This window comes from Meles meles, chromosome 20 (assembly GCF_922984935.1).
Source record: "Meles meles chromosome 20, mMelMel3.1 paternal haplotype, whole genome shotgun sequence".
Lineage (NCBI taxonomy): Eukaryota > Metazoa > Chordata > Mammalia > Carnivora > Mustelidae > Meles > Meles meles.
Genome location: NC_060085.1, coordinates 25,627,138 through 25,648,491, shown reverse-complemented (window position 1 = coordinate 25,648,491; position 21,354 = coordinate 25,627,138). Strand labels below are relative to the sequence as shown.

The window sequence follows — 21,354 nt, the reverse complement described above, 5'->3', positions numbered from 1 at the left end:
CAGCCCAGTGCCTGGCACAGATTATAAACTCTTATGGAATTAAATGATAGCTCTTAGCTACAATTCCCACTACTGCATTGTGAGAGGATTCTTTCCTCGTTTTTCAGTTGAAGAAACTGTGCGTAAGTAACTTGCTAGAATGTATGAGATCCAGACTCAGATAGATAGATAGATTGATTGATTGATTTGTTTAAATGAGGCTCATTTGAGTCTTTTAGTTAGAAAAACATTAGCTAGGAAGGAGAAGCTATAGGAGTATGTTGTCTTTGAGGGGCAAGATACAAAGCAGGCTGTCAGGTGCCCCAGAGGGAAAAAGGGGAGACTTGGAGTAAAGCTATGGGTTGGAGGAGGCACAGGCAATAGTAAAAAAACAAAACAAAACAAAACAAAACACACACACACACACACACACACACACACACACACACACAAAACAACAACAAAAAGCAACCAAAAAAAACAAAAAAAAAACCAAAAAAAACCTGGTCAGCAAGTCAGTGAGAAACCCAGAAAGGGTGGGAAGGTCTTGGCAATAGGAGGTGTCAAAAGAAGTGAGAACACCATAATATTTGTGGTGACCTAGAAGTTTTGAAGGGTGAGAATCTTGGGCATAAACCATGAGACCACATGAACCAGCCTTTGAGTCTAAGGATTTGGGTAGTAAAGTCAAGTCCAGACAGTCATGAGCTTTACATATATTTGCCTGGAGAAAGGCAGAGTGACAGTGAGGCTCAGGCAAGGATAAGAAGTATTTGCCTTCTTATCAGAAGGTGCTGTTATAGGAATGGAGAGAAAAACACGAATATGGGGACACAGAATTGGGGAAAGGAAAGCATACTCATAAAATAAATACAACAGAACAGAAGTCTCCCGTCCCCAGGCAGTCTGACCTGGGATGGCTCCTCTTCTCTCTGCTTATTTCTACATCAGAGTAGAATACCACCAAATTGTTTTATATTGTGGACTCTAGTGATTGGCAACCCGTCGATAGGTTTCTTGATGAGAGCAAATAAAAACCAGTCAATAGTGGTTCAGTCATTGGGCATCTGCCTTTGGGTCAGGTCATGATCCCAGAGTCCTGGGATCAAGCCCCCCATTGGGCTCCCTGCTCAGCAGGAAGCCTGCTTCTGCCTCTCTCACTCTCCCTCTTAAGTGCCTTCTCTTGCTGTCTCTCTCTCTCTCTCTCTGTCAAATAAATAAATAAAGTATGTATTTTTTAAATTAAAGAATTAAAGCAGTCAACAGAATAGAACAGACTTCAGGGAGTCTGGTGGCTGGGTTGGTGCCTCTCCGTGATGTTGCTCATCTTAAGTCTGAACATTTCAAAGCAGCTCTCCCAGCTTTTGATTGCCCAGCCACATGGACCCTTCCCTCTTCTGGTCTGTGTTGGTTGCAAATTGCTGAAATGCAGTGGGATTTTTTTTCTTTCATTTTACCAGGTCTCTTTTTTTTTTTTTTTAAGATTTTATTTATTTATTTGACAGACAGAGATCACAAGGAGGCAGAGAGGCAGGCAGAGAGAGAGAGAGAGGAGGAAGCAGGCTCCCTGCAGAGCAGAGAGCCCAATGTGGGTCTCAATCCCAGGACCCCAAGATCATGACCTGAGCTGAAGGCAGAGGCTTTAACCCACTGAGCCACCCAGGCGCCCCTACCAGGTCTCTTCTAATCATGTTCAGTTCTAGATGATGTCTGTCATCTGTCTCTTTCAGTATCCTTTCTCCCTAGCCCCTCACTGACAGCTGAAGTACAGATCTTTGATGGCATCTGTCTGCTCACTGATACATTTGCAAAATGATTCTCTGTGCATTAAAATAAACCTTTGTATTATCTGTTGTTTGACTATGCACCCCAGGCAGGACTGTATACTGAGATCCCTTTGCCCGGCATCCAGCTGTGACAGTTCCCAACCTGTGATCAGCCTTGTTTCTTATGCATCCCTGCTCCCTCTCATTACTATGAACCAGATCCCACACACCCTGTCATTTTGTTCATCCCTTATTTGTATACACATCCATGATCAGGGAAAGTTTGTGTCATGCTTAGGCTGATTTATTTGGAAGGTTAAGATAATAAAATGTACTAGGGCTTACTCACATAAAGATAAGTCCGATATCTCCCCTGCCTACCAGGGGAGGACCCTGCATACCCAGCTCCAGAAAGAATAAGCAAATCAAGTCTATCTCATCTCCAGAGCTTGAAGACTATCTAAGTGTGTCTGGGAAGGGTGCTGTAGCTGGGAGTCTTTGGGTATGTCACAGCAGAAAAGCTGAGGCGGAGGACAACTGACATAGAAAATGCTCCCTATAAAGCCAGCAGTGATATAGAACAGTGGTCTGCAAACTCTGGTCCACGGGCCAAGTATAGCCCACTTCCTATTGTCTTCAAGCAAAGAATGGTTTCTATTTTTAATGGTTAAGAAAAGCAAAACAGTAATGTTTTGTGACATGTAAAGACTCCACGGAATTCAGATTTTAATGTCCATAATGGAACATTATCACATTCATTTGTTTACATATGTTTAAGGCTGATGGCAGAGCTGAGTAGTCATGACAAAGGCTAGATGCCCACAAAGCCTGAAGCATTTACCATCTGGCCCCTTACACAAAGCCATAAGCCAGGGGCTCTGGAGCCAGCCTGCCCAGGTTTAAATCCTGGCTAGCTTTTTTGCGTGACTTTAAGCACAGTGCTCGTCCTCTGCCTCAGTATCTCCATCTTTAAAATATGGATCATAATAGTACCTCCTCGCACAGGTATTAGGAGGAACAAATTAGTATATATCTGTAAAGCATTGAGAGGAGTCCCTGCGTGAAATATGAGCTCATTATTATTAATGTTATTTTTATTATTATTTCATAATGCGAGAGCTTCTCAACCACTCTGAGACTATAACTTCTGTTTAATATGAGGATGATGAAAGCCTCCTAGGGGCTCCTGGGTGTTCCCAGCACACCTCCTCCTCCACAGAGATGAAGCCCTGCCTAAGGCTTCCCTGGTGTCCTCAAACATTTGACAGACTTTTCTGACTCCATCAACTCATGGGCAGAAGCATTGGCTAACACAGTTGATTCTCACCTCTCCCTTGCTCCTGGGCAGGTGTATAACAGCCAAGAACAGTGTTGCCCTGCAGTAGGGTGGTCGGTCCCACACTGATGAATTCATCCCTGGTCCCTCTGGGGCTGGGTTTGCAGCTGCGTGAAGGTGGTCTCATGGCAGCTACAGACACGATGAGGAAGACTGTCCTGTTGCTCCCCAACACCACTCTAACTGCAAAAATGAAGTACAGGGAGAATAAGTAATGGTTTCCTATATGCCACATCTATTAGAATGGAATCATTTTTGAAGGAATAAGTAGTTATGCTAGACCATATTGATATGGTAGTCACTTTCTTACATGCATGTGATCTGCTTTGATGGTTTTTTTTGTTTTTGTTTTTTTAACCTGTTGGGAGGTAAGAATGAGGAGAGGGGAAGAAAACCATTGTCTCCCCTTGCAAAGGAGTATTAAAATCTATTTTCTAAAAATCTCACATTAGGGGCACCTGGGTGGCTCAGTTGGGTAAGCGTCTGCCTGTGGCTCTGGTCATGATCCCAGGGTCCTGGGATCAAGCTTTGCATCAGGCTTCCTGCTCGGCAGGGAGACTGCTTCCCTCCCAAATAAATAAATAAAATTGTTAAAAAACAAAAATAAAATCTCACATTAAAGATAAAATGGCACATGGGACGCCTGGGTGGCTCAGTTGGTTAAGCAGCTGCCTTCAGCTCAGGTCATGATCCCAGCGTCCTGGAATCGAGTCCCACATCGGGCTCCGTGCTTGGCAGGGAGCCTGCTTCTCTCTCTGTCTCTGCCTGCCACTCTGTCTGCCTGTGCTTGCTCTCGGTCTCTCTCTCTCTCTCTGACAAATAAATAAATAAATAAATAATATCTTTAATAAATAAAATAAAATGGCACAGAGTGCTTTATTCCCCTTTGTAATTCAAGTACAAAAGATGTTTTAAATTGCTGTACCAATTCATTTATGAAACTATGTGACCTCCATGCCTCTTTACTGCCTCCTTCCCTTCCTGCCACCTCTCCCTTCTTTTCTTCCCTTTCCTTGTCCTCTGAGGAGATAACAGGAAAACATTTGATAAAAGTGAATATTCATTCATTGTAAAAATTCACAGAAAACTTAACATAGAGTGGAACTTTCTCTACTTGATTAAGGTATCTCTTTCATGCTTTCAGCAAACACAAGTCATAATGATGAACTCTTCATAATAATCACTTGAGAATCAAGAACTACACTAGAATACCTGCCCTCTCAGCCTATAATCAATAACATACAAGTGGTCCTAGCTAGTGCAATAAGACAAGAAAAACAAAAAAAAACCTATGAGGCCTGGAAAAGATGAAACAAAACTTTGTTATGCAGACAATACTGCCTACACACAATACTCAATGCCTTTATCTTTTTTCTGTTTTTTAACCTTTGGAGTGAGATGCCCTCCTGTCCTGTCTTAAAATTGCATGGTGGGGGTGGTGTCTGTGCTTGAAATAGGGTATCTTATGTCTGGGTTTAGCATAGACCTTGACCACCTTGGTCTGGCAGCTGAGTTATTGGACTAGGAAGCTTCTGCAGGTTGTGTTCTGTCATCTCTCTGGAAAGCCCCAAAGCATCCTTGGAATTGCATTTGCTAGTTTTCAGTAGAGCTATTTAACTAGAATCTGGAAACATTTTCCCCAAGGGCTCTTTTTAGATAGCAGTAAAATGTCGCTGGAGACATACTGAGTAAATGGAAAAGAAAAATCAAATTAGGCCAAGAATTTTTTTAATCTCCTAGTCTCACTGAAGCCCTCAAGGAGAACACCATAATTCATACTGGGTCAGGCATAAAGCCTCCTCCACAGATCCAATAACCTGTAAATGTTCTGGTTTTGAAATTGCACCTGCCTGCTTTGCTGGATCACAGCACTAAATCATGCAGGAGTGGTTTCTGGTTCAGTTGTTCGTTACTTGGGAATGTCAGATTGCCAGAGAGCAGCCTGCTGTTTACTTCCAAATGGGCAATGCCGTAAGAAAGGAGTTTTAATTACAATTTCATGTAGCGCCACTGCACACAGCGTGCAGAAGGGCTGGCATTTGCATTGTGCGTAGATCTTGTAGCTCTGTAAACACCCATCGACTGGGTCATATAAAAGGGGCAGCAAAGTCAGCAGAACCCAAGAAAAGATGACACAGCAAGTGGAACAGAACTGAATCTTCCCCTATCCTGCCAAGCGTGCAATGTTCCCTGCCCCTTTTTAAAAAGGCAAGAGAACCCCGTTGGCGTTTGCCCTTCAGCTTCCCCACTCTGATACAGAATCTGTGATCCAGCACCGTGAGCCGTTCAAAGAAACAGAGACCTGGGAGTCTCTGGGCTCTGAGGTGCCTGCAGGATCATCTGAGACCAACTCCTGCTGCCCCGTGAAATCCCTCCCCTCCACATTACTGCAGTGCAGTTTGTACCACCAAAGGTGGTGATATCACAACGCTGGCATTTCCAGTCCAAAGCAGGAGCTATTTCAAGAAATTCAGGGGATGCTCAAGAGGGGGTGTGTGTGTGTGTGTGTGTGTGTGTGTGTGTGTGTGTGTGTATTTAACATGCCAGTGATGCAGCTCTGACGTAAAAAAAATATTTAAAAAATCCTCCTCTGGGCACAGATACTCAGGAGCCAGGCAGTGGACCTGGAGCATCCTGAAGGTCAGTGTCACCTGGAAGCAGAAGTGCTATTGGAGCTTTCTCTTCAGCATTTCAATAATAGTAATGTGATGTCTTGAGGTCTCTCGTATTGAGAGATTAATCCTTTGCCGTTTGGAACTGAGCCTTCCCAGTGTTCGGAGAGTTTCCTACTGTCTGTTCTGCTCAGCATGCCAAGAAGCTGGAGAGGTCCCCGGCAGCCCGGATTCATTCTCTGTCTTGGGAAAGCATTCCACTGCTTCGAGAAATCATGAAGTCAATCCTGGCAACATTGTGGAATTGTTTTGTGCTTTTTTTCCCTTTAGTCTTTTAATTTTTCTACCAAAATGCCAGAGGGCTTCTGACATCTGAGATTGACAAGGGCACAAAATGACATGAGAGTTTCTCGGCAGAATTCCAAATTCAGGCAAGATTTTTCCAAGCACCTACGATGTTCAAAACACCTTGCAGGGATGTCCTGGAGAATCTGAAGTTCTGGCTTAACCCTCAAAACTTTGAAAGCAATGGCTGAGAAAGAAAGATGAGCATCTTGAGGCTTCCTCTGGAAATGGTTGAGGTTCGCCACAGCAATTGGCAAGTTTGGCTTTTTCCATCAGAATTTGGTGTCTTCATGTGCTGTCCAGCATCTACTGCAGGTCAGATGGAGCTTAGGAAGGCAAGGGTAACTGTTCTCTTTGTCTCTGTAAAATGTTTTGTCTGTCATGTCCTTCTTTCCCATAACCTATTGTTTTTATGTAATTCTCCTCTGCAAAGACATTGGACTGGGTAGGCGCCCTCTCACCCATTCACTTGGTTTGGGGCAACTTGCCGATTTGCAAATGTTTTATGTGGAGAGGATTTTCAAAACTTGTGGGCATATGAATTTTAAAAAGAGATGTGCACAGTAGGATTTTCTCTCTGTACATTTTCTCTTGCTGGTTGTTATTTGTAAGTATTCGTAGGTGCATTTCAAGTATTCTGTAGATACAAAGGTGATGTTTAAAGAGCCCAGTAATAGAAGAATTTCCTTTAAAATTTTTTTAAATTTAATGAGCTGAAAAAAACAAACATTCTTTATGCTTTAGAAAAGCCCCATTGCATAAAAGAAATTTGGAGAGTGGCTTCAGGCAAGGTGGAGAAAAGGTTTTTAAAAAGATGAAACCAGAAGCATCAAAACACAACTGCCTAACAAGGTCGCTGGATGGGAAATCTGAGGCAGCTTTTCTCTAAGAGAGGCATTGGGGAGAATGATTCGAGGTGCAAGCTTCTGAATTAAAAGAGGGCAGATATAGGGGGGTGAAGGGTAGGGAACAGACCATACCTATTTGCTGTCTGCCCAGAGGCTGCTTCTGTTGATGTTCCCTGCCCTTTCCCTGCCCTGGCTCCTGAGCCAAGTTGTCCCCTCACGATGGGGCACTGGTTATATCCCGTAGTTCGGTAGGAGTAGCTCGTAGAGTAGAACTGGGTAGAGTTTTGTTGTCCGTAATTAACCTTGACATTTTCCTTCCTTTTTTTTTGTTTTGTTTTGTTTTTGTTTTTTAACCCTCTAGGAGCCTAGTAATAAACGGGTCAAGCCCCTTTCCAGAGTGACATCACTAGCAAACCTCATCCCTCCCGTGAAGGCCACACCGTTAAAGCGCTTCAGCCAAACCCTGCAGGTAAGAAGGACACGGGGGCGGGGAGGGGGGCAGCTTGGGTTTGCAGAAAACTGTGTTGTATGGGAGGGGTCATTGCTGCTCTTCCCCAGAACCTCCCCTGAGATCTGAATCAGGGCTTATTTCAGCAGAAGAGAGCAAAGGAGGGAACTGAAAGGAAGAAAGATGTGTTTTTAAGTTGTAAACTGGGATCAGAAGGGCTTCTTTCAGGACTGACGAGGAATCCTCTCTGTTGGGTCTTTTCCTCAGAGTCCTCTACCCCATCCGTATGCACACTCACACGTTTGATCCTAAAATACCTATGGGCATCCTAAGAAAACCAGTGGGTGACATGAGCTGGAGGGTAGGAGAGCCTAGTACTCAGACCAGGGCCCAGAGACTGCAGCATGCAGAGGAAACCTCAGCCTGCCCCCTGTTTTCTTATGGTGCACAATCTGAGAATGGCTTTTCCTTTCAAAATGACTTGGGCAGAGGCACCTGGGTGGCTCAGTCAGTTAAGTGTCTGCCTTCGGCTCAGGTCATGATCCCTGAGTCCTGGGATGGAGCCCTGCATAGGGCTCCTTGCTCAGCAGGGAGCCTGCTTCTCCCTCTCCCTCTGCCTATCACTCCCCCTGCTTGTGGTCTCTCTTTCTGGCAAATAAATAAATAAAATCTTTAAAACAATTTTTTTAAAAATAAGATGGGGCAAAAGTCAAAAGAGGGACAATATTTCCTGACACTTGAAAATTATATGAAATTCGAATTTCAGTGTCCATAAGTAAAGATTTGTTGGAAAATAGGCATGCCTGAATATTATGTACCAGACTGTGGTTGCTGCTTTTGCTCTGCAATGGCACAGTCAAGAAGTTATGGCAGAGACCATATTGCACACAAGGCCTCAAATATTTACTATCTGGTCCCTTTACGGAAGATGTTTCCCAACTCCTGGCTTAGAGCAAAGGCCCTGTGGTGCAGGTACCTTATTTCTGGCCTTGGCTCTGTTGCTCAGAGACTTTGTTACCTTGGGCAGGTGACTTAACATCTCTAGGTCTTGCTTTATTCCTAACGGGTAAATTGGAGGTAATACCACCAGTTTCTTTAGAGTAGAATCATTGTAAAGATTTGTAAGATAGTGCATTTAAAGTCGTTAGTATTGGGACGCCTGGGTGGCTCAGTTGGTTAAGTGCCTGCCTTCAGTTCAGGTCATGATCCCAGGGCCCTGGGATTACATCCTGCATTGGCTCCCTGCTCAATGAGGAGGTCCTTGTGCTTGCTTTCTCGCTCTGTGTCAAATAAATAAATAAAATCTTTAAAAAAAAAAAAGTCTTTTTTAAAAATGAAGTCCTTAGTATTTATAAGATAGTGCATTTAAAGGGCTATATTGCTAACAAAACTGTATTAAGCCCTTTGTTAGCAATCACTAATTTACTGATTAGTTGGCTAAGTAGTAGATATTAGCTACTATAATAATTCTTTGGTAAACAAGTTGCTGTAATTGTTCCTTAAACTCCCAATAAAATTTGTCTTTTAAGGTGAATATTGAAATTTGTCTAAGCCTTGGCCTGAATTTGATAATCATAAAAATCCTCTTGCAGACTGAAGCCAACAAAAGCCATGCCATGAAAAGGCTTCCCTTGTTTAGCTGAGAAGTGGTCTTGAGTCTGCCATTCCTTACTTGTCCTGAATACTTCTGCTTAGCAGTATTTTTTTCTTGTCTTTCTGAATTATTAAGAAAATTGTGGACCAGAACCCAAGGCATGTCCTGTGCTATGAAGATCTATGATTTAAGAACTATTTCAGGTCTCCCTCACCCCCTCCTGCCATTGCTTCTGGACCATTCAGCCAACGTGCCATGATTCTGCATAGCCCAGGGTGTTCTCCCCATCTCCCTAGGGATGCTCTCCTTCTTTGGTGCTTCGTCCTTGCCCTGTCCATTCCTCTGTTAGCTCTTCTTAGTTTCTTCTGAATGAATACCTCATCACATAATTAGCTATAGGTTTGGGTCTATTTATCTTGGTGTTTGGGCCTCTGGGCCCTTGCTTATCCCCTGATCCCCTTTGTGGGAGAATGGAGAAGGGAAAGAAATAAGGTTGTCTTGGGGAGCCAGATGAAGGGCTTTGAAGCCAGTGAAGAAAAATGTGTTTACCTTCTCTCCCCCATGACCAGTCCCTCAGCCCCCTGGCCAAGTTCACCACAGGCTTTCCCCGGAAGATTCATCACTGCCCTAGTCCTGCACATCTGGTCTTTCGCTGAGTTCGGCTTTTTGAAAATTCTTTAGCCTGTCTCCTGCCATTTCACCCTTTCCATGCCAGTGGCTGGGGCTCAAGTTCACTCTATGGTTATTTCCTCCTTTGACTATGACACCTCCATGCTGCCAGCCATGTCTTCCTGTTGGCTCGCCTAGGACAGTCAGCCCGCTTTCCTGGGAAGGCCCTCACCCATTCTGTAAGCCTTGAGTGGGCCCTCATCATGCACGAGGCTCTATATCCCGCCCTCATGTTGCTTATATCCTGGAGAGAGGTGCCTGCTGGTAGATTCATAGCCACATTTGGCCCTCAAATTGTGTTTTGTCTGGCTGGATAGTGTTTTGAGCGAACATGTACAAATCCAAACAATCCATATACAAATTTGAAATTCCAGAGGCACCTGGGTGGCTCGGTCAGTTGAGCATCCGACTCTTAATTTCGGCTCAGATCATGATCTCAGGGTTCTGATTGAGCCCCATATCGGGCTCTGTACTGGGTTTGGAGCCTGTTTGGGATTTTCCCTCTCCCTCTGCCTACCCCCCTGCTCATATGTGCTAGCGAAATAAATAAATAAATAGAATCTTTTTTTTTTTAAGGAAAAAAAAAGAATTCCTGATTCTGGTTTCTTTTAAAGAATTGAAAGTCTTGTGCCCATGTTGCCACATGGCAATCATGAGCTGGACCTGGGTAGCCAGCCAGTTGTCCCCTACAGATGTCCCCTCCTCTCCCAATTGTCCTTCCAACACCTGACCCCTTGACTCACTGTCATCACTTTGTTTGGCCTGTAGACTCCATGTTTATGCTCCCTGGTCTGGGCACAACCTGGTCTATGCCTCCCGCCACCACCCAGACCTGACTGTGTGTTGCCATAACCTCCCCCATTGTCATGCCTTCAAAACCTTTCCTTTGGCTTCCCAGGCAGCCTTTGTTCCTCCTCTCCTGTCTCTGCCCTACACAGATCCTACACAGGAAAACCTGCAGGAAATATTTGGGCAGCTTGAAAATTTGCGTTGACCTAGAGAGCTAGGACAGAAAGAAAGCTAGCCATGTCTGAAATCCAACAGACTGAGGCCAAACAAGGATGAGAAAGCCAGACCTGACGGAGGGATCTGACATGTGGAAATTGCTTTCTAAAACTTAAAAGATTTTTCTTTTGGCAAAATAATTTTTTAATTTACTTTTTTCAAATATCATGATGAATCGCTCACTCCAGTCTCCATTTATGGGACAGAAACAAGCGGGCAGAAGCAGAATGGTTATTCGTAATGGTTGTGCACGTGGACACAGAGAGAACATGAGCAGTGTCCTTATGTTGTGAGTGCGTCCTCGGTGGGGGGCAGGGGTCAGTGAATGGAAATATGCTTTTGTGGACAGAGTTTGACAGCCATGTTTGCAGGATGATCTGCAAAGCACAGAGAATGTTGTCTTGCCCCCCAGATGTCTCCCTGGTGGTCACCTTGGTGCCTGCAAAGCCCGTTTTGCAGAATTATTTCCAGCCTGCATCTCAGTAACTGCCCAATGACTATTGTTTCCGTCTCCAGCTAGAATGGGATTGGGTGACTGTGATCTGAGCAGCAGGAAGGAGGAGGGGAAGCAGGAGGCCCCAAAGGGATACTCCGTGGGCTGTCCTCATATCCTCTTCCATTTTGTGTGCAGTGGTCTTGGTGCCTGTTCCAAAAGGGGAGGAAAAAGAACAAGGAGAGCAGGGTAGGGGTTGCCCCAAGCCACTCAGCATTCATTTTTTACTCCTAGGTGTTTATTATATATGCCTCTTCTATTCCCAAAAACAACTCAGGGCTGTGATAGAGCAGCTTGATTCTGTCACAGTATCCCTTGTCCCTGGTGCCTGGCCTCATAGAGACATATATATCCCTTTCGGTGTCCAGTTATGTCTAAGGTTGGATTCCTTTTATTACAGAAGAAGAGATGACTTAGGCCCAAACACCCAGACACAATACTTTAATCAATTATGGAGCACTTAGCTGTCCTTCCTCTGGCTTCTCAGGTGACCCCAGGTTAGCCCAGAAGGATATCAGGACAGCTTGGGGGCTAACAGCTTTTCCAAAAAAGGTTAAAACCCAGCCACATATGTGAGTGGCCCTTGCAGCAACGGTTCAAGAAGACACGGCAGAACTTGTTCTCTCTTGGCTCCCCTGTGCCCCGTATAGACTGGGGGCTCGGGTGTCAGCACAAAGACAGCATTCGTGGAAGTGGGAGAGGGACAGCCATCTGCCTGGCCTTCTGTCTGTCTGATCAGGAAGTGAGTGATGCTGATAGACTGCACCACGCATGTCTGCATCCCTGTGGGCCTAAAAATCTCCTCACTGGCCCGCCTGAGAGGAAAACATGGTCCAGCTCCAAAAGGGGCCCGAATGCACCCCTCCTATGCAGTGAGGACAGTGAGCTCGCCATGGGTGGGTCGCTGAGCCCTTGCCTCTCCCTGCACAACTGGCAGACGCATTTGAGCTCCATCCAGTGCTGGGACCTGTGCGTGCTGTGGAATGCCATGTTCATGACACTGTGGTTGAGCCCTGCGTCTCTCTGAACATGAGCTTCATTTCTTTTCCATTATAAAAGTATAGGTTCGGGGCGCCTGGGTGGCTCAGTGGGTTAAAGCCTCTGCCCTCAGCTCAGGTCATGATCTAAGGGTCCTGGGGTGGAGCCCTGCATCGGCATCAGACTCTCTGCTCAGCAGGGAGCCTGCTTCCTCCCCTCTCTCTGACTGCCTCTCTGCCTACTTGTGATCGCTGTCTGTCGAGGAAATAAAAAAAAAATTTTTTTTTTTAAAGTATAGGTTCATTATGGAAAAATACCAAAAGGGAGAAAGAGAAAAGATTCCACTGCAAAACAACCTCTGTTAGTATTTTAATAATTTCCTTCCAGTGTTATTCTAGGTATATCTACATAACTTACATACTCTGAGCCTCATTTGGGTTACTCACAGTGTACCCAGCCTATCTTTGTGTGATCTGTTCACTCTTGGATTAAAATCTCCCATGGGGACCATGAATGGTCAGTTTCTCTTGGCGTTTCTATTGGTCTTGGCTTCACATATTTCCAAGCTATGCAGTTAGGCATATGTAAAGTTTCCTCTAATCATTGTTACAGCCTCTTGGGGGGAGTTGTACCTTTCATTAAGGTTCAGTAACCCTCTTCATTTCTTTTAATGCTTTTTGTCTTGAGTTATGTCTCTGTCTTTTTGTTGTTGTTGTTGTATTTTGCATTTTGCCTGGTTTCTTCCATCTCTTTTATTTGCATCTTCTCTTTGTCATTTAGCTGGATCAGAATTTTGTTATGGCTTAAGGGAAGTATTATATCACTTTTCCAAGTTATTCTTGGAAAATATGATCTTAGTGGACCAAGTATCTATCATTCCAGTGTGTTGATGTGACTTATTTTACGTAACCAGTCTCCTATTAATGGTTATTTAGGCTGCGACTATTTTTTATATTATCAGATAACTCTGTATTGAATGTCTTTTAAGTATTTTTCACAAGCCCAGTTCTTAATGAATTCATATCGTATTTCATCAAAAGAATATACCAGGTATTGATTATTCACTCTTCTTTTGTTGAACATTTAAATTATTTCCATTTTCTACTATTATATCCTGCTTTAAACATCCTGATTGCAAATCTTATGTGTGTCTGTATTCCTTCCTTTCCTTCAGTGATATTCCCAGAAGTGGAATTCTGGTCAAATGATGTAAATTCAAGGCATCTGATGTCTCTAGAATCAGGCTTCTCTTTGTGGTTTATACCTGTCTTGGGCAGAATTGCTCCTCTGTGTTCTTACATCCTAATTCTAGACTCATAGTCACATTTCCCCCTCTCTTTTCCCACCGTTTCTCGCCCACTGGGACATCTTCACAGGATAGCCCTTCCCGGGGGTCCCTTGACTCTCCACACAAAACAAGGTTGTCTCTTACTTTTCTTGGTATGGCTAGCACTACATGTGACTTAGGATATGCTCAGAAATTGACAGTTACTATTATATTTGCGTTTATTACTGGAAAAGTTGGCCACTGCTCTTCCTAGGGGCTCTCCAGGAGCTGGCAGTGGGTGCCCACCTAGTAATATTATATAACTGGGCTACTTCACAACAGAGTATCTGCCCTCTCCCATTTGTATCCCCTCAGGAAGGATTATTGTGGTTTAGGAAGGGTTTCTGGTAACTAGAGTCTCTCGCTGTGCCATTCCTGGGCCCTTAGATCTGCAGAGTATTTCATTTCACCGAGATGCAGCAGAAAATGGGATACATTAGTGTTCTCCATTTATTATTCATTATATATCTACTGTGTTATTTGTTCTGCTCTAGACTTGTTGGGGGAGGTAATCAGGAGACAGTACCTACTCTTGAGAAGGATAAAATCTACTTAAACTTGTGTAAGATTTATCAGCAAGTAAAAAAAAGGAAATTTAAAACCCTTGTATTCCAATTAATAATATGCATCCATTGCAGTATATGGACAGGAAACTAGGAATATCATCAAATTCTTAATAGTGGTTATCTCTTGGGAATACAAGTATAAGAGACTTTGACGGTTCTTTTGTTTTCTGTCTTATGTTCTCCTTTTTTTTCCCCCTATTATGTAAGAATTACAAATCAGTAGAAAATGAATAAACAGGCTGCGTCTATTGACTTTTATTTTTTGCATTATATATTTCTATCATGCTTGAATTTTTTAAATAATTATATATTATCTTTGCAACCAAATAAAAAATGTATAAGATTTTAAAATCTTACATGATAAAATATACTAGAGACAGGGAGCCTAGTAATGGCCGGGTTGTGGGGGCTGGGAGTATGGGTAAGGGAAGGCCACCTGGCAAGTGTGGAAGGATTTGTGTTGGGCCTGGAATGGCTCAAAGCTGATGAGGGGAAGGGAAAGGAGGCGTTTCAGGTTTGAGGAAGGAGTGTGAGAAGACTGATGCCGTCTAGTTTGAGAATTAAATAGGAAGAGCACCCAAGCCCATGTGCTTAATTCCCATGTGCTCAAAACCATGATTTTCTTCTCCAAGAACCTCAAACTTTGTCTCTTGGTCCAAGATCATACACTTTCTTTAACTAACAAAAGTCTTTGACCCTAAGTAATTTGGTAGATATGGAAATAAGCTTGGGTGGGTGGGTGTGTGTGTGTGTGTGTGTGTGTGTGTGTGTGTGTGTTGGAGGAAGCAACCAGAAATCACATTGTCCTGCAGTCTGGGAGGTAAGGGTGTAGCTAGGAAGGGACCTGTAGTCCACATCAAGAGGAACTCCTTACATTCTGTTGATCTTTACTATTCCTGAAGTAATAGACCACTGTCATAGTTGACTACTGTAATTCAAAGCTTGTCTTTTTTTATTTAGGAATAACAGCTTCCAGTAATTGAGTATTTACAATGAGCCAGGTTCTGGGCAGGGTACTTTATATTCACGGCTTCATTTCATCTTCTCCCTAAGAATGGGAAGGTAGGATTTAGCTCCACTTTATAGGGGAAGAACCTGAAGGTTGAAATATGTGCCCTAAGTCACACAGCCAGTAAGTGCAGGAGCTGGGGTCCTGCAGGGATTCACGGCGCCTCTCCTGGAGTCGGCTTCTGCAAAAAAGTCAGCTGGTCATAATAAAGCCTGAAGTTTGCCAGGCTCTAAAATTGATGGCCAGACTTTTGGTGTAAAGCATCACACTGCACTGTTGTTCCTTACTCTTTGTTTGCCTACGTGGCAGGGAAAGTCATCATTTCCATTTCAGCTCGTGGAATATTGTGTCATTAACATTATTGTCCAAAAGCTGGTTTACAGTGCCTAATGAAGACGTTGGGCTGCAGTCCCAAGCCTCTGGAAGGCTTCCTAAATTTTGTTTAGCACTAAGAAAATTTTATAATATTTTCCCCACACCTGCACCAAATATTTTCTTCAGCTTTTCATTCATTCTACTCAGAATCTCTCTCAGCTACAGGATCTATGGGGTTTGATTTTTTTGCCCTGGGTCTGTGGGGTTGTTGTTGTTGTTTTTTTAATTGTGAAGTGATTGGGTGCCTTTTGACCATGTTTTTAATATATATTATTCTGAACCAAATCCAAATATGATTTTATATTCATAGCACCACTTCAAACTCCAGGTTCATGGTCTTGCACATTTGTCTACTGATTTCATTTTCTCTTAGTTAATATCTCTTATGGAAAATCTGGAAAATAAATATAGAGAGGTATGGAGATGAAAATAAGAATATCTGTAGCCCACTATCTAGGGCTAACATCTATTAACACGTATTTTAAACAGGGATCTTTCTTTTCTTAATGCTACATGAGAGACTTGTCCATTATCATTAAGTTTCTCCTAAAAGAATGTTTTTAACAAACATATAACATTCCATTTTATGATTACACCGTCATTTATTTAACTATTCCCTATTGGCCACTTTGGGCTCTTTCTAGATCTTTTGCTTTTATAAGCAACACTGTGCTGCTGAAGGTTTTCTTCTCTCCTATCAGTTATCCTAATGGACGTCCCAAAGGAGACATTTGGTTCAAGTAATTCAAAGATGTGTCTGCTGCTTGCTAATGAATGAAAACATATATAAACCAGCAGAAATGGTGGCAGTGCTGCCAATGGTACGATAACACTGATAAGTAGCATCTGTTGCTTATTGCCCACATACCAGGCACTTGACTAAGCCCTGGACGTATTTTTTTTTTAAGATTTTGTTTATTTATTTGACAGAGAGGGAGATCACAAGTAGGCAGAGAGGCAGTCAGAGAGAGAGGGGGGAAGCAGACCCCCCACCAAGCAGAGAGCCTGATGCGGGGCTCGATCCCAGGACCCTGAGACCAAGACCCAAGCCGAAGGCAGAGGCCCAACCCACTAAGACACCCAGGCGCCCCACCCTGGGCATATTTTATCTTATGTCATCCCTGCTGCAACTTTGTGAAGTACTCATTACTATGTCCTTTTATAGATAAGGAGACTGAAGGAGTGCCCAGGTGGTTCTTTCCGTTAAGTGTCTGACTCTTGGTTTTAGCTCAAGTAATGATCTTGGGTCCTGAGATCGAACCCCACATCAGGCTTGCAGGGGGCATGATGCCTGCTTAAGATTCTCTCTCTCCTTCTGCCCCTCCCCCCACTTGTGTGCACATGCTCTCTAAATAAATAAATAAATAAATAAAATATTTTTTAAAAAACACACACCATTAAGGAAACCAAGATCCATGGGGCGCCTGGGTAGCTCAGTGGTTAAGCCTTTGCTTTTGGCTTAGGTCATGATCCCAGGATCCTGGGATTGAGCCCCCACGCTGGGGGCTCTCTGCTCAGCAGGGAGACTGCTTCCCCCTCTCTCTCTGCTACTTGCTCTGCCTACTTGTGATCTCTGTCCTTCTGTCAAATAAATAAAATCTTTTAAAAAATGAAATCTAGATGGAAAGAAATGGAAAAAAAAAAAAAAAAGGAAACCGAGATCCAGAGTGATTAACTTCCCAAGGTCCCTTAGCTACCAAGATGACTTCAAGCCATGTCTGTTTTACTCCAAAGCCTGGGTTCTCAGCCGAGATCCATGTTCTATAGTCAAAAGACTAGACTTAGTTCCTATTCCCACACTTAACGTTGGGCCAGTCGCTAAATCTCCTGGCGCTCAGATTTCTAATCTATTAAAGAGGGCAAAAATGCAAGAACTTGTCCTGTTGCCTCTCCCAAGACGAGTGGGAGGGTCAAAAGTAATGGAAGCCACAGACCTGAGAAGTGTTATTTGTCCATTTAAGTTAATGGCTCTCATCAAGCCTTCCGTAAGAGACTCCTCCAAGATGCTCTTCAAGAACATTTTCCGGGGCGCCTGGGTGGCTCAGTGGGTTAAAGCCTCTGCCTTCAGCTCAGATCATGATCTCAGGGTCCTGGGATCGAGCCCTGCATCAGGCTCTCTGCTCTACAGGGAGCCTGCTTCCTCCTCTCTCTCTGCCTGCCTCTCTGCCTACTTGTGGTCTCTGTCTGTCAAATAAATAAATAAAATATTAAAAAAAAAAAGAACATTTTCCAATCCCAGCCATAACTACTGTACATTTTGGTTTAACCCATTGTAGTAGCAACATAGAAACCTATTTTCCTCTGACAGTCCCACCCTAACCTCCAGTCCATTTAATAATAAGCCATCTGCTGGACAATAGCAATGGTAACTGCAGAGAATTTCCCTAGTTTGAACTCTCTTTATTGGAGCGTGTTATCTTTAGCTGTAGAGAACCTTCTGTTTTTGGAAAAGGGTGAGGGAGCACCCCGCTGAACAGGCGGCATTAACAAATTAAATCTGTTCCATCATGCCTCACCTGCTGGGTTTACATTTCCTCTGACACATGTAAAGGGTCCCTCTTTTCCCACCTGACAGACAGTCCCCTTTGCACCTGCAGCATCTTTTCCACATACCCAGCTCAGGCATAAACACAAGCACCCATTTCCTATATCTGCATTATCTGTGCTTATTACGGCTGTTGTTATTTTAGCTGCCAGTAATTATGAGCTTTAGGTTTTTGACTCATTTGCTAAGCTGGTTTCCCTCATGGAAACTCTTGCTTGTCCTGGAACATTTTTCATTCCCCACACCCAGAGGGATCGAGGTACATGTTTCTGTTTTTATGCCGTCTCTCCTAAGGCTGGGTCTATCCTAGCCACCATGGACTGGCATTTCTCACCCCAGGGGACATTCAGCAATGGAGGTGTTTTGGTTGTCACAACTGGGATGGGGGCAGTACTGGCATCTAAGGGCTGGTGATAAACATCCTGTTAAACAACCTGCAAGATACAGGATAGTTTCTCACAACAAAGAATTTTCTGGTCCAAAATGTTACTGGTGGCAAGGTTTAGAAGCTCTATCATGGACTGAAAAGTAGCCTGAAAGTCATGTATTTGGGCACATGCTTCCTACCACACTCTGACTCTTACAGTAGGGGAAGCAGGATAGGATATTGGTTAAAATTGTCAGCAGGGGCCTGGGACAATAGTGGGGGGAAGGGCAGGCTCTGAAATAGACCAGACCTGTACTGTCATTCTGAGTTCACCATTGACCTGGGTCTAAATTCTGGAGCACCGTTCATTAGCTGCATGACCTTCAGTGAAGTGTTACCCTTTCTGAGCCTCCAGTTTCCTCCTCTGTAAAACAGGGCTAGCAATCCTTCCTTTTTGAGTATACAAGGTTCTAAAGCCCCCCTCACCATACCCAGCACATACAAGCATGGCATTCATTCATTAAGCAAAATTGTTGAGCTCCTCCTATGTGTCAGTTGCTAATAAGTCCAATAGTGAACAGAACAGATAGATAATCTTGCCTTCCAGGAGATTACCCTCTATTGAGAGGAAACAGACTTGTCAGAAACTAGTAAATGATATCACACAGCCCATGGTGAAAACAGAGGAAAATAAAGCAGGAGGAGGGGAATGGGCACTGGAAGGGACATAGCTGTCTTCCTCCCTCAGCAGGCATCCTCTTCTTTGGGGTTTTTCTCCTAGCAGAAGTCACATGTTCCTTCCCCAGCTCCAGCGCTCTCATCTAATTGTGCGCAGTTGTACTGAGGAGCGGTAGAGGTGTTGGCCATGGTGTATGGTCTTGAATACCTGTCCATGGGTTTGGCCTGGTTGGCTATGAGCTGTCCTCAGGGCTAGCCAGCTGCCGACCTCACACCTGACCAGCATTCTTTATGCATTTTGGGGATTCTTCTTTTCAGCATCCTTCTCCTTTCCAAGTGGAGTTAAAAATAAAACATTTCTTTTAATCCAGCCTAACTAAAGGGGTGAATCTGAAGTTTGATTGGTCAAAGAGCCACTTAGTCATTGTTCCTAAAAAATAAGTAAATACTCTCCATCTCCATAGCGGGCCTTAAACCCTTAGAAGGCTGCGGCCCATATCACTGAAACCTCCCTCCACTGCATGATTGGCATATAGGTAGCAGGTGTACAGCCCTCATTTTGGAGGGTTTTGGAACAAAACAGATCTAGTTTTGAATCCTGCCTGAGCAAGTGCCTTCGCCTCTCTGAGCCTCAGTTTCCTCATCAGTAAAGTGGGAATAAACACCCCCCACCCCCCTCCCCACCGACCCCTGTGGGTGGTTGTGAGGATCAGAGAATTCATCAGAAGTGCTAAGCGTGGGCAGGCGCATAAAGGCCTCTCTCTGATGTGTGTGGTGAACTTTGCCGGTCCCTTCACCCTTTGTTCCCAAGCCCAGTACTCACTAAGGAAACACAAAACAAGGAATTCTTAACAATAGAGCTCACCTAGTATAGCTCACCTGTCTCTTTTTTACCCCCAAAATGCAGCAGAAAAATATCTCCAGTTCTCTGGGAAATTAATTTCTCAAGAAATACATAGAAATATGCTCAGTCTTGATCATAGGGGAAGGGAGGAAAAAATGAAACAAGATGAAACCAGAGAAGCGAGACAAACCATAAGAGACTCTTAATCTCTGGAAACAAACTGAGGGTTGCTGGGGGAAGGGGGGTTGGAGGGATGGGTGGTTGGGTGATGGATACTGGGAAGGGTATGTGCTATGGTTAGTGCTATGAATTTTGTAGGACTGATGAATTACAGAGCCATACCCCTGAAACAAATAATACATTATATGTTAATTAAAAAAAAATTTTTTTTTAAGTAGAAAGAGAAATAGAAGAGTCAACATTGTTAAGTGGCTCTTGGTCTCCATATCTGAAATAAATTTAAAGCTATTTTTGGAAGAAGGGAATTACCCTTTCCCCAACATCTTTGGTGCACCAGGCTTCACATACATTATCTTATTTTAATCTGCAGACTCTAGTGACCAAAAAAGTCACTATGTGAGGGCATTATTACTCTGTTGGTTGTCATCAAGTTTAAAATAACCTATAACTTCTGTCATTTCTACTGTCACAAAATAAACCTTATACTCCTTAAAAAAAGATATGTTCAGTCTTACATTCCAAACATGAAACTGAAGTCAAGGTGTACAGCTGACCCTTGAACAATGCAAGGGTTAGGGATACCGCCAACCTCCACACTCTGAGGAGAGATGAAGATCCATATTTAACTGTTTTTTTAAAGATTTTTATTTATTTATTTGACAGAGATCACAAGTAGGCAGAGAGGCAAGCAGAGAGGTAGGGGTGGGGGGTGGGGAAGCAGGCTCCCTGCCAAGCGGAGAGCCTGGCTCAGGGCTTGATCCCAGGACCCTGGGATCATGACCTGAGCTAAAGACAGAGGCTTAACCCACTGAGCCACCCAGGTGCCCCCATATATAACTTTTAACTCCCCCAAAACTTAACTACTAAATAACCTGCTGTTAACCAGAAGCCTTACCAATAACATAAACAGCCAACTAACACATCTTTTGTATAAGTATTACATACTGTATTCTTATAATAACATAACCTGATAAAAAGAAAATGTTATTAAAATCATAAGGAAGAGAAAATACATTTACAGTCCTGTGCCGGATTTATTGGAAAAAAAAATCTTCATGTAAGCAGACTCTCAGATTTCAAACCATGTTTTTTAAGGATCAGCTGTAGTAGTTTTCCCTATTAGATTAATAATAATATCTTGTTGATGAGAGTGTGGGAAAAGGTAATTCACATACCTTTCTGGGGACAGGACTGTCTGGAGGTCAGTTTGGCAAATTTGGCAATGTATGTCAAATGCTAACATGTAGATATTTCTTAGATCATGGAATTCTGCTTAAGGAATCTGCCTTATAAAAATAGCACAAATACATAAAGGATATTCACTGAAGCACTTTTTGTAGGAGCCAGGCACTGGAAACTATTTTAATGTCCATCAGTGGGAGGTTGATTA

At 43.4% G+C, this 21,354-nt stretch overlaps 1 protein-coding gene across 6 annotated transcripts in view; it reads left to right on the top strand.

Annotated features, from left to right (window-relative positions):
• ARHGEF3 (Rho guanine nucleotide exchange factor 3) overlaps positions 1-21,354 on the top strand; it is a 320,726-nt gene that overhangs the window by 266,477 nt on the left and 32,895 nt on the right. For 5 of the 6 annotated variants that reach the window (XR_006816486.1, XM_045991707.1, XM_045991711.1 and 2 more), the window contains one exon: positions 7,248-7,355. Coding sequence is in view for 5 of the 6 variants with exons in the window: in XM_045991707.1 (XP_045847663.1) it covers positions 7,248-7,355 (108 nt within the window). In the remaining variant the exon portion in view is untranslated. Of the gene's footprint in view, positions 1-5,698; positions 6,380-7,247; positions 7,356-21,354 lie in introns of those variants that run through there. The other variant, XM_045991710.1, reaches the window with a different exon arrangement.